The sequence below is a fragment of the Mastigoproctus giganteus genome, chromosome 2 (genome assembly GCF_048544385.1).
Source record: "Mastigoproctus giganteus isolate SK-2022 chromosome 2, ASM4854438v1, whole genome shotgun sequence".
In the NCBI taxonomy this organism is placed as follows: Eukaryota; Metazoa; Arthropoda; class Arachnida; order Uropygi; family Thelyphonidae; genus Mastigoproctus; species Mastigoproctus giganteus.
The window spans coordinates 60,253,101-60,272,763 of NC_143576.1; the positions used below are offsets into that span (position 1 = coordinate 60,253,101).

A 19,663-nucleotide genomic window follows, 5' to 3' on the forward strand; every position below is an offset into this window, starting at 1 on the left:
GTTAAAAAGTACTTTCAGAACATACGATGAATAAAAAATAAATTATATAATAATTATCATAAACTTTATATTTTAAATACGGTTCGAAATATTATTATGCATTTTATAACAGTACATAATTATAAAATTCATAGAAGTTGTACTGATAATTAAAATGCATAATTTTGTGCGTTAAAAGAAGCACAGTGCATCAGTCTTACATTTTGAAGAAAATCACTACGAATTGCCTCAATATCTCATATTAAGAAAAAATAGTTCGTTTCCCCCAAAGACGTGCTGCATACTGCCTATTTAATCTCAGTGTCATTATCTAGCTGCCATTTCAGTGTTTACTGGAACCTCATCGGTGGGTTATTGGTTCAGAAAAAGTTTACGGATCCCAGGTTTTCAGATGCGTAGCGATTTGATTTCCTTCCTAATACGAGATTGATGCAGTTTGTAACAAACTTAGTTCGTCTCATTCATTTGGAAGAAAATCTTCGGAATGAAGTTCAACAGATTACGACTGGATGTTCATTAATCCATTTCAGATTATAATTTATATTATTTGGGAGGCGCTGATTGATAGGAAAATCACTTTACTTTACTATATGAGCTACATTGTACCGTTTATGCTTTCGCTATCGCATCGATGTTAAATGTATGAACTAGAATGGATGAGGTCTAATTCCGATGAAGCGATAGGAAAGCAAGTTTACAAAATATTAAATCAAATTCAGCATTTAATGTGGCCCACTTACCGTTGAGAACATGGACAGTAATATTTGCTGGATCAGCATAAGACGGGATACAAGAATAATTTCCGGAATCTGAAGATTTGGCACTAAATATCTGCAGCCTACTGATGGTAGTCTGTCCTTTTTCTGTGTTCACTTTGATCCCTCGTGCAGAGTCGTAGTTAATGACACGGTCATCGTGAAACCAGAAAACATAAACTGGGGGGGATGTGCTCTCTGTGATGATGCAGGTGAGGTTGATGGTACTTCCACTCTGAATATATAAAAATGGTCCTTCAGGAATTGTAGCTTTCGCCACTGGAAACGAAGTAAAATAAACATTTGAAAGAAACGTAGTCATATTATGAATTACAAACATTTAAATTTAATTATACACCTAACTAAATTATGTAAGAATAAACATACACTGAAAAAAAAAAGAACTATTGATAATGGATAATCAGAGTATGTAACCTCCCCTGAATCCACTTCAAGGATTCAGAGGAGTCCTGTGAATAAATAATCGTAAAGAAATCAAGGAAAATATTAATTTTCTGTTTTGCCATATGAAAATCATACTGCCTTGGTAATTTTTGGACGATATGACGAGTGTGAATCTAGAACTGCAACGGTTGTTAAGAAAATTTCTCCATTTAGACAAATACGCAGATGCAATTTACAGAACTTGAAGCGTTTCTTTTTAAGAGCACCCCTTTGTTCCGCTCATAAATCTCGTTTCCCTTCTCTGTACTCGTTCCAGCAACTTTACATTCTTCCTAAAATGAAACCTGCAGACCTGTAAGCAGTACCTTATACAATGAGATAATCATCTCATTTCACTGCCAGTAAAATTACTGTATAACATTGGGGAAAAAAAAAAAAAAAAAAACATTTTCTCAGTACAGCCTTTCATTGTACTCATCAGTGTAATAAGGCGTATAACGCAGTCCTACTCTCATTTTTGCTTTCCCAGTGCTTATGTCACACTGAACAGACTGAACATTGCACTGGCCACCCATATTAACTGGATACACTGCCTTAGATTTCATGTTCTTAACTAAGAGCATAACCCTTTCCTCCTTATATTCTATCTGTAATTTCTCTATACATTATTCTCCCCATATTCAAATTCTATATCCCTTATATCTGAGTGACACCACGTTGCTCAAATCCCAACAATGTCTGCATTTGATGTCTTGACCAGCACTTCAAATTCATCAAATTTATTAACTATACTCTTAGCATTGGTGTACATGTAAATATACATGCACGTGTCCATACTCTTATTACCTTACCACAGCTCATGTATTTACTTATTTCTTTGTCTCCCAACAGTTCCTGAAATCCCCCGCACCTTGCTTTCAAGACTGCTGCCCATTCCAATAGAAGCGATGCAAGAATCACAGAGGTGACTCTGTCTGCGGTTATTGTTTAACTATTTTATGGGATATTCGACTATGAAAGCAGAAAAGTAATGTTTTTTACCTCACTTGTTGACGTCATTTTGTAATGACAAAACTGCAAAGTTGGTTCAATTACTGTGAAGTCGAAGAATCCTGCCCACACCCACAGGGGGGTGCGCCGCTCACTTTGGAACCTCTGTCTAAGCGAATAGCTTAAAATTAAAAGCAACAAATTTCGCCTTACCACAGCGGTTAAGATCATGACCATCCATACCATACCATATGGAAAAGGCCTGTGTTCAAATCTCGTCTTAACGGCAGCAACTTTTGTTGGTTATTTTTCTCAACTTGGAAGAATTAGTAGGGGATTATATGTACGGTTAGCCTCCCAGTAACTCGGGTTTTTCGTCCAGAAATAAGCATGTCAACCAGAAAATACACTATTACAGACACAATATGTTGACGCTTCATAGCCTTAATTTCTTTTTTCATTTAAGTACATGTCGCTACTTGAAAATAAGAAAGACAGCGTACGACGAAGTACCACCAAAGTGTACCCTACGATCGATTCCCTAGAAAAACTTGTACCTTTTCGGTAGCAGAGTTACTTGGCAGTTCTAATTTTCGGGAGATCCTCCTGTACTTGTCCTCCTGTACTTGTGCTGAAGCCATTGTTTACAGACATCAAATGAATTCTCATTCCAACGCTGTAACCGTTGGAATGAGGATTAACTAGATTAAATCAGTTTGATATTGAGAATATTAGAGGTCTTAATTAGGAACTTTTTTTATTTCGCTATAAAACAAAATTTACTGATTTTGTTTAATACTGTTTGTTAACCTATGTAATCCAAATGCTCATAATCCATGGAATTGGTGTAACACAAAGTGTTATTTTGTTTACAGTTACTTCGTGATATGAGATCTCTTAAGAGTACTGATAACGGATTATTTTATTTTTTATTATCTTCCTAATTTGCTTTGAGGTTATTTGGTATTAACCGGTATCTCATCTCTATGAATGGGTGAATTCGCAATCAAAATACCTTATAAAAACGAGCTGTTAAAAAAAGTAACTTTCGCCTTATATTTAATAAATAAACGCATTTCAGCGGGGTATATTTATATTTTTGCTTGAGGATTTCACGTATCAGAATAAGAAACAGCTGGACAATATGCAATGATATTCATGAATTCAAATATCAGTTTGATATAATGCAAAATTCTTAGATACACATGATGAACAATAAAGCAGTCTTCTCCTTCGGGATATGTTCCAACCGATATATGCTTCGTTGATGATGTACATCACGAAAGTGGACCAATTCTATTGAATGAGTGCACGCGTGGATACAAAGTATGTTATCTGTTACTCTGCGGCAGGTATCGCAGGCAATCCACGATGGGATAAACAGTCACGCACATTCTACGTGAACATCCTCTGCATTCATAAAGAATGTACGTTATCTGACCTTGCACGTCCTTGTGCCTTGTCTGCAAATCTAAGAGTTGAATTCTCACAGGAACAATGGCTGAATACAGCCACATATGAAATGCGATTTTTACATTGAGATATATATACGTGACCCTACTGCAGTTTGTCTCAATATACGAGGAAATAAAAAGGAACTGTTGAAACAAATGCGTTTTGGTGTGGTTTCAGAAAGGCCACATGACGTAAGAAACACTACTTTCTTCATAAGCCAAAAATAAATACATAAATTGCAATAATAAATAAATAAAACGGAATATTCATATTGTTCCCATTCCTACAAAGTTCCATCATTTCTACTTTAAACATAACCAGACTTAGTGCTTATGCCACTGGGAGGCGATTTACTCTAGAGTCAACAACCTGCCGATCACAAGTGAACTTTTATTCTTCCTTGTAAAATCACAAGGAATAATGTAACCATTATTCCTTGTGATTTTACATTTTGTCCCCCCACCCTGGTCCTTGCCTCACCTACCAAGGAGAACAGACCCCCCTCATTCATTTTACCCAATCCCCTTCAGCACCTTATACGCTTCAATCAGATCTTCCCTTAGATGTCTATTTGTCAAACTTTGTAGTCCGTACTTTCTAAGCTGGTCTTCATATATGAATCGGTTTGCGCCCATCAATAATCTGGTCGCTGTTCTTTGAAGGTACTGCATAAGTTGTATGTATTTTAGGTCGGCATATAGACCTCAATACAATATTCCAAATGAGTTGTAGCCATTGTGTTGTTATGATATCATGAAAATGACCCAATGTGCTTTCCTTGCAGCCTGTTTATATTACATGGAAAATACCATGTCAGATTGAATCGTAATACCTAAGTCTTTTTCGTCTTTAAACACTTAACTTCTCCCCCCCTCACCAAAACCACAGCTTGCACGTGACTCCACAATTTCTGTTTCATAGATTCGTAAACTTACATTTAGAAGCATTAAATATTAGTTCCAAGTTTTCAGTCCAAGTATGCAAACGATTCAAGAATTTTTGAAGCAACATGTCTTGGATCGAATTCTTAACCATCCTTTCCACGTTCACACCAACAACAAACTTAAGCAGATTCCCTTGGATACCCTCGTCCGTATCATTCATGAAAATTGGAAATAGGAGGGACAACAACAACACTAAGCGCTGAGAAACCCATTTGTTACACTGGGCCACCTTGAAGGGTGACCATTTATGATAACCCTCTGTCTACCTTTTAGTGAACATGCGATAAAGCGTAGAATCTTTCCAGTAACTCCAGCTTCTTCCAGTTTATTTGGTAAACAAGTAGTATTAACATAAAAAAATCATCGCTTTTGGCCACACTGAGTTTTTTGATTTTGAACTATTTAGATTTTGACTACGTTATTAAGATTCCTAAAGCACAATTGAAGAAAATATTTTTTTATTTTTATTTTCGAATTAAAACTTGCAAATCCGTTTTTTTTTTTTTTTTTTTGTTTCTCACTGAATAAAAGGCAGAACTGCAAATAAGGTTACGTCCTCGAGTGCAGAAAAACGATTGCGGTCGCTGTTCTAACACATTGTATGAATAAGGCTTGAATTCGAATCCCGTTAGAATGGGAGGAATGTTTATTGGCCATTTTCATCATTGCAGAGTTAGTAGCTGTCATTCCAGGTTATTTCTTGTTTTATTCCATGGTGGTTTGCATGATGAAACAGGATTTGAATGTAAGCTTTTTTTCCAGCAGTTGTGTGCAACTCATGTGTGCCATGCAAAACAGAATAAGTAGCTTACAAACTCTGTCCACTCATGACCTTAGTAGTTTTGACACAAAAACAAGCAACAAAAAGTTATCTCCTCCCCACCCATAACATTTTAAGATCCGGGTGAATTAATGATTAAAGGACTGAAAGGATTTGTAACTATTGTCACGTGTAGCACAGATGCAGAGTGATAGTGTAGGTCATCGTTAGGAACCACTTCAGAGGAAGCAACCATTTTCCAGATTGTTGTGCTATAATTTCGTAAACAAAGAATATCAAACTGCATATTAATCAGCGACTTTCGATTGTTTTGAAGGAGGAGAAGCAAGAGAAAGCGTTTTTTTATAACAAGCAACCTGAACTATGGCGAAATAGTAAACTCGCATTTGAAAACAAACTTGTTCGTCTGTTTCGGTAAGAGACGTGGTATTGTAATGCTTCCCTTCAGGAAACCGCATTAAACCCAGGATAGCAGTCGGCTGTTTAGTAGGTGTACGAAATCACTCATAACAGCCATTCCATTCCTTGCTACATGTGAAAGCACACACAGATTAGCGCGAATTTTAGAGACCACAGATTCAGAAAAATCAATAATGTCTTTGTTTTCTCACAACTTGAATGGCCTATTCATGTCTGAGAAAGCAGAAGCAACAGCATCGCCATTTCCTACACATTCTTTATTGCCTCATCTGTCAGCGAAACGAGCATTACCTTTTTTTTTTTTTTTTTCAAAATATTATTCTGTAATATCAGATGTATTAAACATAATAGGATAATGGCATGATATTAAAAATTAACACTATGCTAATGAGGTTATTATAGCAAGACATGAACATAAATAGATCTGCAGAATACATTTCATTCAGTTATAAGCAAAATGCCACTTGGAATGTAACGTGGATCGTTCAAATGGAGACAAGTAGTCCGCTGTCACATTGCAGGAGAGTTTGACGGATTTTGGAGGCTCTGAAGTTCCCGCAAATTGTAGCATAGGATAGCACACAGAAGGGAAACACGTAAGGAAATAGCAAAGTCAAGAAATGAGCCAACAGACCACATTTTGACAGAAGGAGGCATCAGAACAGTCAATCATGTTGTGAAACAAAGCTGCAGCAGAATCACTCAATGGATAAAGGCGCATATGTAAGAGAAACTGTGAGTAGTAATTATTGTACGCAGGTTATTGCATCGACATGTTTTACTGGATATGCTTCGGCCAGAAACGCATGTGGTCAAAGCTCAGCGACGGTTAGAACGGTGCTGTATTCCCAAGAATTGGACCTGGGTCCTTTGGAAAGACATTCTTTGGTGTGACGAATCACTGTATCTGTTGGTTCAATCTGATGGAGGAATGTGAGTCGGTGAGTTGTGAATTATTGTCAAAATGCAGCTGTATCGCTATCTATGAAAAACGTGAAGCATTTTTTTCCCTATGGCGCGCGCGTCAAAAGATTGACTATACTTGAATCATGGATAAAGAAAAAATTTAATAGTTAACATTTGTTTTAGTACAGAGATTGATTTAGATATAATCACGACCTTTTTTTTATCATAAACATAAAAATCCTGGATTGTAAGTGTGATGACATAGCGAAAACAAAAAAACTTGGAGAACGTTTACCTTTTTCTTGACTTTGAATCTTTTTTTATGAATCATTCTTAAAATCCTGTTGCTAAACTAGCACTCTTTATTGCTTTCTTGATTGGTGCTCGATTTGTCGTTTAATGCTTCTTTATCAGAATTTTCAATAACTGAATGCATTTTAATTTTCTTTAAAATGCCGATCTCTTGCATATAACCATGTGCACACAGTAACTCAAAAATCATGAGTTTAAATCTCGCGCTAGGATGTGGCTCCTCCTACTAAACAAACAGATAATTTCTGGCACGTTGCCACCAGGTGACCAACTAAAGTGGGGCGCAGTAATAGCTAGAAAGAAGCCTCCACACTCTTTTCCTTAATCGCCTTGGAGGCCGCTTATTCCAGTAATGAAGAACACGCAGCCCATTGGCAAACTTCATGAAATGTTAGCTTTTGTAGTTCCCGAATTTATTTTTATTTGTACCGGTAATTTCACCCGAAAACGCTAATACACTTTATTCGTTCATTAATTCTGCTTATTCTTTTGAAGTCTTAAAAACCTCAATCAAATCACTCCTGAGTCTAAAGACGCTCCTCGTAGAGATAACTCATTGCACTCCAAGAAGTTATGGATGCTCTTCTTTAAATCCTTTTTAAAAATATTATACTTTTTTTTGGTGGCACTTCCAGATCTGAGTACAGTACTCTAATACGATCTCACCATCATTTTATAAAGATTTTACTTTGGACTACTAGATTTTGCATATGATACAATTAACTATTTGTCTAGTATGAAATGGTATTGATATAAAAATACTGTACTTGTGTCAGTGGAATTTCATGATGAAAGGTTATACGCGTTTTAACAGAATAGTGCTTTCTAACAAGAGTGCAGTGCATGATGACTTGGTTAGAATAGAACAACGTGCTGCCACTGGTATAACTAGCTCAGAGGGCTGGTCAAAACCCCATTGAGCATTCGTGAGATGAATTGAGGAGGACCGTGCAAAATCGGTCATGGAGACGGAATTCAAAAAGTGTACTAAAAGATTTCCGGTGTCGGGCAGAATAGTGAAGTATTTTTGTCGAAAGTTTCGAAAAAATGGCAGGAAGTTTACCGTGCAGGCTGTCCGCTGTATTAAAAATCATAAGGTGGGAGACACCATATGAAATTTGCATTTTTTTTTTAAATTTAGGCTTATGTAAATACTTGGGGATAACATATAGTGAAAAGCAATATTATTTTGAATATCGCTGTGTAATAACTGAAGAAAGGCTATATGTATGGAGTGAAACATTCAAGAGATTTCTTCAAGGAACAATCAAGCACAGGAAAATGCAGAGATGAAATTATTGTTTCATGAATCGAAATCGATTGTCCATGTATTAATTCGTTAATAAAAGTGTTTTCGATGTCTCATTACTCGTAAAGTAAACAACAAATGTCTGCAATTTTATACAAAAAAACATCTTGCTGGCAGTTGTGTGCTGATTAGGTTTATGCATTGTTACAAAAAGTATTTGGACACACATTATTCTTTCCTTCCAAATTATTTTGTATCATAATTTGCATTATGATTATCGCTGTAGCCCAGAAGTGGAAATGAAGTTGCAGAAGGATGGAGCGCTATCTACAAAAGCCGCTGAAACACGAACTCAAGGGATCGTGGACAGGTGCGGTTGCGATGGATTTCAGATCGTTACAACGTTCCACAAATCACTATCAATAATTACCAAATGCAAGTGGAAGGTAAATTTTCCATGTAGTAGTTGAAAATCAAACAGAAAGACAGCATATTTGGAAGAGGGGGATATTGAAGAGACCTTTGTGTTGTCGCGTAGAACACTCCATCAACATGGGTTGAATAGATGAGCTAATGATTAATAACTCTTTCATCACGCAATTCTATACAATAACGAATCTCCCACCCATTCACCATACTGGAAAACAACAAAAATGGGCAGAATACAAGGCAGCGCAGCAATCGGATTTTAATCGTGTTATTTGGTGCTTTTAATTTACGTACAGTACTTTAATTGCATTTCTGTAGTAAAAGACTTATTACGTTGACTACAGAGCTTGGCAACCAGACACATCAGAGGTGATCTAATTAAGGTTTATAAGGCTCTGAGGAATTAGTAAAATGAATGAAAGTAGAATTCTTACCTAGGACTAATTATGGATCAGTTTGAAAACACAAATTCCTCTAGAATTTACCTATGTAAACTCTAGAAGGAAGGGGATGAATCAGATTGGTCCACTGGATATTGATGGTTCAGCTGTTGATGATCCTGCTCAGGTGGCTAACAAACTAAATGAGTATTTTACATCTACATTCACATATGAGGAGTTATTCAGGGAGGGGAATGCCAGAGGTGAACTAAACTATCAGTGAGCTAGATGATTTGGTAATAACTGAGAGGAAAGTGGAGGAGAAATTGTTGAAGATAAACATAAGAAAAGCACCTGGTATGGATGGGATCTATCCAGTTATATTAAGGGAAGCAGCAAAGGCAGTAAGCAAACCCTTAGCCATAATCATTTTTTATTATTATTTATTTAAATTTTACGACATTTTTTTAAATAAATAAATAAATTTTTCTTTTTATACTCTGGGTCGACCACACGGTCAGAGGAGTTAGGGTAGCGTATTGCAAATTTTATTCATATGTTCTGTATAAGCAAATAGAAATTCCTCTGGTATTTTGACATTGTATGCAAGAATACTTCTGTATTATTTCACTCAGTTTTGCTACTGTTATTGCAGTATTGTATATAGTTATTTCTCAAATTTTATTTCCGTTCAAGAGATATATTTCTGTTATAGTCATGATTATATAACCTTTCCTCAAACCATGCGTGTTTTAATCTCTATCTGCTTAACCACTGTAATTAAAATAAAAACATGATTAATATTAAACAAAGATAACAAAGTATGGCGAATAAAGAAATATATTCTTTTCTATTGAAGTCGAGTGATCATGCTTTCCAACCATGTGAAATATTAACTCTTTTCCATCTTCTTCGCACCTCTAAGTGTTTCCTCTCGCTTTTCCAGATGAAGTAAGAGCAAAGTTGTGTACTTTTCCTTTTTTTTTTCTTCTCAAAATTCCTCACTGCGTCCCGTCATGTTAGATATCTTCAATTCAGACTCACTCCAGCTTCAAATAGTAGTGCAAGTCGTCCGGTGACAAACGAGCCATTGAAATTAGGAAAGGAAAAGAAACAAATAAAAAACAAAGACATTGAGAGCATTTTTTCGCTATCTAACTTAGCTCAAGTGGAATAACTCTTATTTCATGCAAATATGGAAGTAGAAGCCTGGATATAAATTGCTTCTTTCATTTTCCTTTCTTCTCTGTCTAAATGAGAAATTCTTTTCAAACTAAAAAAAAAAGACATGGTACCCATGATATATTTTTTCCAGAAATATAAATTTTTGTTGTCATTGTGTTGAAGGTAACCGCTGGAATATTTCCAAGGAAAGCTTCACTAGAAAGCTAAAGCAAATGGCCATCTTTTGTTCATGCAAAAAAATATTTTGGAATTTTAATGAATACTTATACTAGACAATTGAGGAAAATGAAACACAACTTGAATTATATCTTACGAGTAATCTTTTATTAGACCCTTATACCGATAATCGTTCATACAGTGAGGTATTAATACTGTGTAATATTAGCATTCTGTGAATATATGGAGCGTATCCAATGCCTGTTCAAATAAATACAGTTTTGTAAACGGAATGAAGAAATTTAAATGAACAGTTAGCATGCATTATTAATTTTGCCAACTGGATTATTGATAAACGCATTTAGATAAACTCTTTCCATTTTTGTTTTTTCATTTACCACTAGTAAACTGCAATAGACTGCGAAGAGTGCATAACAGTATTTTGAGTATTAACCCATACTTTGTAATAAGATTACTGTAAAGGAAGGCATAATAATTCGCAGGAAATAAGAGAGAAATAGGTTTAATTATTTATTCACTAGGAATTGAAGTGAGGGTGAAGAGAAGAAAAAGTAAATTACAAACCAAAAAGTCTCTTCAGTAGCTTGATTCTTTATGTTCATTCCAAATCATTCTCGGTTTTTGCTTATTCTTTTGGTTTTCTGAATTTAACTATTTTTTACGGTCTCTTTCTCTACACCTCTTCTCTATAACCATATATCTTTACAGTTTTCTTTGGTATACTGCTTTTTCAAATATATATATCTCAACGAAATTAGTGTCTGCGTCTTGGCGGGTGCTATTTCGTTGTGGTTTCAGTATTTTTCCCCCTTTCACTTAATCTCATACATTTTGCATGCTACTCTTTCATCAATATATTTTTCATAGTTCATTGCATTTTTAGCTTCCGAAGACATTGTTACTTCCAGTTTAAAGTTTCCTAATCTTTCAAGTTCGAGTTTAATTACCATGTCGTTGTCCACCCTGGTAATTAAATATGAGTTTCTTCATATCCGTTGTACGTTGTAATGGGATCGGTTTTTGCTACCAGCTGCTTCCTAACCTGTATACACGCACTATATATTTTGTAGTGCAAAAAATGCCCAGAGAATTTAGCCAAATTAAATAGTAAAATATCACAAACTGCGTCAACCACAGGACGGCAAAAGCTTTTACAAATATTCTGAGGAAGTTTACACTCACGTGAATGAGATGCATGAATAAGAAAATCAAGTACAAGAATTTCATATTTGAGGATTTTTAAAGTAATCTGATTCTTGCCGACGGCATATTTAGCAGAGTAATGATTCTCTCTGGTTTTGTACAACATTAGTAGTAATATGTATCTGTCGGGTCAAGCGTAACATAATGCTGAAACATAACATACCAGTATGCTTAATGGACTAGTCCCAAGTAATGATGCGTAAGCTTTTAGTAATTTGTGAATAATTTAATTTAAGCTTGCGCGTTGCGATCTTCTGAGTAATATTGCCAGCATGATTAGATCGACTGGCAGCCCTAACAAGATTCCCTGTGAGATGAATTGCCTCCTGAATTACGTTTGAAACAATGAGCAGTTACTGTGCACATACCTCTGGAAAATTTAGAAAATACAAACTAATATTTCCACCCCCCCCCTTGGTATATGTGTCAGGTTTCTTACTGATAATATCACAGGTGAAGCACAAGTCACATGGGATATTCGCCATAGTTCTCGACAGGTCACTCGTGTAATCGCAATGCGACTTTTCCACTATTGATTTCTATTTAAAATTATGGCGGTTTTTGTGGCGGTGTCCAGATCCGTATATAGGAATATGGTCGATGTTCAGTTGTCGTTAGTCTAGAAGAAGCGCTTCTAGCATTTATATAGTGTTTGGGATCACTAGTAATGATTAGGAGATCTATTTGCAATGTCTGTAATACTGGCTTTGCTTGGCAGTCGTTACATTCCGCCCTACACTCTCATATCACCTTCAAAAGAAACACTAACTAGATATGTTCCGCACCACCCTTAAAAACTCAACGTTACTGCCCTTCTTTCATTACCCAACCGCACATTCTGTGCTGGAAGCAACTGTAATCCCTTACGCTGCTGTAAAGGAGTACTGACATCCACAAGGTTAATCACTTTTTGTGGACCAGGACCGTTCAATAGTATCAGAGGACACAGAAGTATTGTTGATTTTAGAGTCCTCTTCCTTTTTATAGCTACATTACTGTCATTCAAGAAAGGCTTTGGACTTCTCCTTCTGTGTCCATCCAGAGCAGTCCTCCTCTCTTTTGCACCGCCCTGTATAGCACAATTGAAGATTACTAACCGCATAATTTTATATTTCACTAGGAATGCTTCGTTCCTCAGTTCCCTCTCTGCAATCATTATAAAACAATCAATATAATGACTGTATTTTGATCATTGATAAATGACACATAGAGAATTTTGTATTGTATTCCGTAGCGGTCAGCTGAATAATAACAAAAAAGATAAATTAAAGTAGTAAAAAAAAAGATATTAACCCATTCCTTACCCTGTACGTACATTGCTGAAAACTTTGTACACAATATTGCGAATCGTATTGTCTCCACGAAGTTTTTGGCCCCTGTAATTTGAAGTTTGATGCCGGCCGTAGTTGTACATTCAGACAATGCAACTAACGGTGACCATTATATGCGAAGTGAATATTTGTGTAATTGTTCATTAACATAGCGAAAGGGGCAGCTATATTTCATGAGAACAAAAGTAAATAAATAATGATTTATTGGCAAAAATACAAGCAAGCCCATCACGGCCTTATGGCTACTTCCACAATTGCCACCGCAACCTGCCAACGCTTCTAGACTAGTTGAGACACCTACTTAGCCTTTCCAGTTACGCTACTACCAGGAACAACTAACCTACTGCAGTCATCGAGGGACTCATTTTACCAGATTCGACACACCGAATTTGGCCTCCTACAGAATTTGATTCATCCTGGACTTGTTTTCTAACTGGACTGAACCCATTATCAACTGACTGAACCAGACTCCACTTCCGGTACTCCTCTGTCTCCTCAATTAAACACGATATACAAATCAGGTGTATGGACAGTAAACCCTGAACTTTTGGTTGCAGGGTAGGATACTGCTAACCCAGATCTAGGTCTGGGTAGGATAGCTCTATGGTTTCACACCACCCATTCGCCTATGACAACACGCAGCTCCCTTGCTGCGTGGCTTTCTTCCAACTTCCTGCGGTTATCCCCCCCCTCCTTTCGCCTGGTAGAGAATATTGGCTTTGCTTCACTATCAGACCAGAGGCGTGCCTTCGTATACATCCTTTTACTTCTCTCTTTACCTCCTTCCTTCGTACTTTCTGTACTTATTCCATATTTTACCCTCCTTTGTTTTCCCTTTTTTTTGTGTATCTTTGTCCAGGAAGATCGGCTGACCCTGGCGGAGACCAGCCAGCGAATAACGGACAACTGTGGCTACCTCCCAGTGATGTGTGCAATAACTTGGAGGTCCCACTAGGGGCCAGATGCCAGGACACAACAACAGAACCATACACGGCACTTACATAAGGAACAGAAAACACTCCACCTGGCATTCACAGTAGCACTATTCATCACTACAGCGTACATATGTCGGAGACGTGGGAAGCCACCGAAGACGCCGCACTGCCTAACACTATGCATGGCCTTATGGCTAGGGACTGGAATTAACAAAATTTACAGGTTATAAACATCTGTAAATTTTGTACACGTAGTTGTAAGTGGAGACAATATTAAGGATTGTACGTTAGGACAATATTGTCTCGCATTTATTGGAGTGGCGAAGCCTTCAGTGGTATTTGATCAGGTTGGCAGTCTCTTTTCTGTAAGATTTGCTAGAGACAAACTTATGATAGTAGATTATGCGTTGATTAATTAGTTGAAATGTAGAGTTTTAGAACTGCCTGTTTGTTGAAGCTGTTTCAGTTTAGAGATGCATAGTTATCTGGTCCGTGTATTTTGACAGGATGGCGCTTTAGTGACTGTGGTCGTGACGTTCTCCTAACATGCCATTTCCGAGAGTAATTTGTTCAGTAGAGATATATTGGCCTATTTTATGAGTAGATGCAAGGGATTGAGCTGAGGTTCTGGTTATTTGCTATCTGGATATTGTGAATGGAAATCCTGATTTCCGATAAACCGTTGCTGTTTTCGTATTCGGTATTATCCAAGACGTTGAAGATAACATTATCTTGTTTCTGGCCAGTTAAGGTCGAACAATAGATGATCAATTTGTCGCCTTTCGGAACAGTCAAGAGTGTCCAGTCACAGATATTTCGTATTACCATCATAACAGTCCCTTTCTTCCGTTTGTCTTTTCGGAGGTAAACCATAAAGCGAAAGAGTAAATTATTAATTAATCATGTAGATTATTAGTTTAATGGCACCAGCGTTTGTCGCTCATGTCCCGCTTTGGCGCCTATTAGTATGCTTTTTTTTATCATTTATCGTATTTAGTAGTCACGGGCATCAAACGTTTATCGTATTTAGTAGCACGGGCTTGAACCCCGTTTCACTCAAAGAGCGTGTGCGATTACGCCCTCGTTCCTGACCACTCGGCTACACAGACATACAGCTTCACTACGACTGCCCTGCTGCTTTTCGTATGGTAGCAATACGAGATGCCGTTATTGAAGACGCCCTACATTTCATGAAAGCGTAGCTCTCCCTAATAAAGTGGCCACTCAGTATAATGTATATGTATTAAAAGAATATTTCGCGCTGGTGAAACTTGCCCATTATTCTTCAGAATACGTAGGTGTTTTATAGAATAACTGTCATAAACCATAAAGACAACGTGTATATAAATCCGACCGAGTAGAAATCAGTGCATTGTAAAATGATATTAGAAGAAGAAGGTGGCGGAATCAGTGAAGCTTAAGCAGTATATTTCAAAATGGTAGATGGGCTAACACAAGAGAAAATTCTGCAGTGAGAAGGAAATGCATCCTCTTTAAAGTGCATACATATAAAACCTTTCGCTTTAGTTCAGATTATCGATGAACAAAAGATTTCTCCGAGTTACAAATAAAACTCATGATATTACAAACCACTTTCTCTGTATTTCAGTTTTCATTTAGTACTCTGTATTCGCTTTAGTCTCAGTTTAGAATGAAATGGAGGAATTGACATGTATTACGTCATTTTTCAGCTGTCTCGGATACACTCTACAAATATTAGAAAATTGCAAAAATCTCGGTTTGATAAAAAGGAATTGTTATTTAAAACTTAAGAACTGAACTGTAAACATATCTTTCGCAAGAGATAAAATTACGTATGGCGTTCTCATCTTCTAAAACGAGTGCAGGAAGACCAGATGTATTTCTTGACATTCTGAGCCACTTTGGTAGAAATATCACTTAGCCAACTATATTTTCTTTTCGTGTAACAGGGTAATAGAGGAACATAACTTGGCTCAATGCAATATTGCTAGCATTCATGAAACGAAAAGATAAAACGGGGTCGAATAACTACACCTCAGTTGCTCCGACTAACTCACTCTGCAAAATTCTTGAACTTATGGTAAATGCCTGTCTGGTATGGCCCTTAGAAACAAATAATTCACTTTCCAATACTCAATATGGCTTAAAGCAAAACCGATTGATTTCACACCAATACGAATAGAAGCGTGCATTTAAGCCTATATAAAATAACATTTAAGTAGCCGTCTTTTTGTGATAAAAAAAAGTTTGATACAGCTTGAAGATTTGGATTCCTTCAAGTCTTGTTCTACGAGGACATTGCCAATTTTCATTAAGAACTTTCCATCGAATTGAACATCTCAAGTACGTGATCTCCTCTCTCACAGATCTGATAATAGGAAGGGATTCCACAAGAATCAGTGTTGAGTGCCCCATTTTTACATTTCGGACCAACTTCTGCATTTCTGTAGGAAAGGAAGCCTCCATCTAAATCCAGATTTAACAATTCGCTGACAGGCAATCCGGATCGAACTAAGTGCAAAGTTTTGGTCTGATATGAAATCAAAAATGGACCATTCTAGAGGGTATAAGAACAAATTTTCATTAGAAAAACATTAATGAAAAGCATGAACATTTTAAATATAATCTGTTCTACCATTTGGAATGAAATCGATGCCCAATTTTTCGAACATACATCGTCCAATTGAAACTGGATTACGGTGCCTCTGTTCATTAGTCTCGTGCGCCAGGAAAGTTCTCTCAGGCGATTTGATCGTGTTCACCACGATGCCATTCATTGTAGCAATAGGAGCTTGTCATGCATTTCTGATATCAAGTTTACATGTGACAGGCAATAAATTAATTACCCCTCCTCCCGTCAAGATTGGATTTCTCCGTTTTTTTCTAATATTATTTCTGCCCCTGTTTAGATTAAGTTATTTAATTTCATTTTGCTAAAAACGAAGGCTGGATTCGTTCATGGCTAACGAATATACGCTTTTGACCTGAAATGTCCACTGAACCCTGTAATCTGTCTTTTGATACCGATAGAGAGCGATAAATAAATAAGCTTTATTACTAGTAGTACATATTATGAATTACAATGTTTTAAATTATTACTAGTTAACTCTAATTATCTCCTTTTCCCTATCAGGAGGATAAAAAGGTAATTATTCCGTTGTATAAGGTAATGGTAAGGCCACATGTCGAGTAATGTGTACCGGTCTGGAAGGCTAATTTTATGAAGAATGAGGATCCATTCTAATGGGCCCTGACAAGAGCATCACAGCGTACTCTTACCAAGAGAGACTAGTTCTGCAAATTGCCGCGACTGGAAACTAGGCACCTGCGAGATCTGATTGAGATCGTTAAGGTTTGAATGGATTAATTAAGTTCAAGGCTGATGGCATCCTTACTCTTGCTCAGACAACGCACATACAGGGAAGTAAATTTTAATTGAGGAAGGATGATTGCAAGACGGATGTGTGGAAATTCTTTCAGCCATTGGTATAAACTTAAACTCTTTTGGAACAAACTTACATCTAGTGTTGTGGAAGTGGGTTGTTTGGATAAATTTAGTCAAGAATTAAACAAATTATACGAGGACAGTTGATGTGGTAAATGGTTTTTTATTTTTTATTTTGATGACATCTTTTATTTAATTTTTATCAGATACTGTATAAGCTTGCTTCTTTTCATCAAATTCCAATGCTACAACTAATACTAGTTTTGCCCATCACGGAAACAGAGCCAGAATCACCATAACATGATTCAGAAATTGTAATATTATTACGTTATCTAGTTAAAATAATATATTTAAATTTCAGAAAACTCATTAAACATTTTGTTTTAAGTAGGCAATTAGTTCATTAGGGCTGTGTTATGGACAGTGTTGATTAATATATAGCTGTACAGGCTGTCTTCCTGCTCCGAAGACAGCTCAATGGAGGTTAGACAGTTTTCTTTGGAACAGTTCGTCACTCTGTTAACTGAAACATGGTTGTAGTATTACTCGAAGATATTAATACTACAACCAACTTCGCATGGAAAATACCCTCAATGAGGGGCTACCGGTGTTTCTTGTTTCTCACTAATTTGTGTAAATTTATTTTCATGCACTGAACAGATTGTAATATGGGAAGTCCTTGATTCGGTAAGAACCGATTGCGCGGGCGGTTGCATGGACTTGTTCTCAAAGATTGAGGAGGAATGTGCCCTTTACGTATATTCGAAATATTTGGAACACTTATCCTATTTTTGAACACTTTCATAATTGTCCGTCTAATTTTGATAAACTCGACAACCTGGGGATGTTCAATTGTTGGATCACATCTCTGGTCCTTGCCTGAGTAGGGGAATGGTTCTTGCAGGCTGTCCATTCTGGGGTCTAGTATTCGGAGCAGATGATGAATCCCAGATTTCTGTAGTATACAAGATCACGAGATTCACTGAAATTGAGAAGCATCTACTAAATGTTTTTGATCATTGACGTAAGGAAGATGCTGCATCGCTCTCCATCGTCAGCAACTGAACCGCTCCAAGAGTTATTCCATGTGGATGCCGAATATCACCTTTATGACAAAATATACCTCGAGATCTTTATGGCTGGTAGCTCAATGTATCAGTTATCCTCGAATTGTTGGCTCAATCACAGTAAATTTATTTTTTCAGGGAGAATAACATAAAGGTTAATTTGTCGGAGATAAGGTGATGCACGAAGTTGTACACAAACCGAGAAAATGCCTGGAGGTTTTCATTAACATTGGAAATTATAATAGGTAGCTTGGCTTGTCAGTACATGAAAACATCTGTGCATCCTAAGTTATTTCGCAGGCATATGAAGTAAAATAACTTATAAAATGGCAACTTTAAATTTCTTGTGTGCCATATGACGATAAGTCATCAAAACAACACCTCGAAAATGACACTTCTAGAAGCTCACTTCCAGCTTCAGAGTAGTCAGTTTTTTTAATTAGACTTGTCTTTTGGCAGTTCATTATTGTGAATTCAAGTAGCTCACGTGTGCTACCTTTACCCTTCATAAATATGGAAAAAAAAGTTTAAAATATAAAAAATCTAAAAATATGACACCCCGATCGTGTTTTCATAGTTTTTGAAAGGAGGGGCGTATATCAAAACGTCGAATTTGGTTGGAAGAGCTGCAAAATTCATGAAAAATTTAAATTCCAAAATTTCTGTACATTTTGAAATTGTATTCAGAATGTATGGAAATCAACGTATGCTGCAATTAATAATTACTAGATGTATTTTTCAAGTTTTCTGCTGGATTCCAGATCATGGGAATTGATGGAAATAAGGAGGCTCATAAATCGCAAATCCCGCTTCATCTTTAAAAGGATTTAATTTTTATGCAATTATATGATTTTAAAAGCATGTCTTCTAATAGTTCCATTTGGCAGATAAAAATAGCATGAACACAATATAAGCTTTTACCACAGTTCGTATTCTGTTCGTACTTTTACCAAACCAAATCAGACCAAATCTTGCCAGTATCCTATCCTATCAAATAAAACTATAAAAGTAATAGGACCTCTTTCTAATTGTTAGAAATTGCAACTACGAAATATGCAGATAGTTTTACTTATAAAGATTATCAGCGCTTAACTCAGAATTCGCTTGAACAATGTACACCGAACGATGCGCATACCGGGAGGTGCTAACGGATTTTCACGAGGCATACTAGTGTTAAGCAATTAAACGTTCTAGCTCATTTTTTATATGAAAACCCCAAACACGAGAGGTATTAGAATCCATAGTACTTAGTACTGTGCTTGGGTTGGGGATTTATAAGACGAAAGAAGATATTTGTTGACATTAGACTTTA

The 19,663-nt window shown here is 36.6% G+C and overlaps 1 protein-coding gene across 2 annotated transcripts in view; it reads right to left on the reverse strand.

Moving 5' to 3' along the window:
* LOC150089317 (cell adhesion molecule DSCAM-like) overlaps window positions 1-19,663 on the reverse strand; it is a 504,714-nt gene that overhangs the window by 46,925 nt on the left and 438,126 nt on the right. For both annotated transcript variants that reach the window (XM_090368497.1, XM_090368496.1), the window contains exon 4: window positions 741-1,034. In XM_090368497.1, coding sequence (XP_090224623.1) covers window positions 741-1,034 — 294 coding nt within the window. The remainder of the gene's footprint in view (window positions 1-740; window positions 1,035-19,663) is intronic.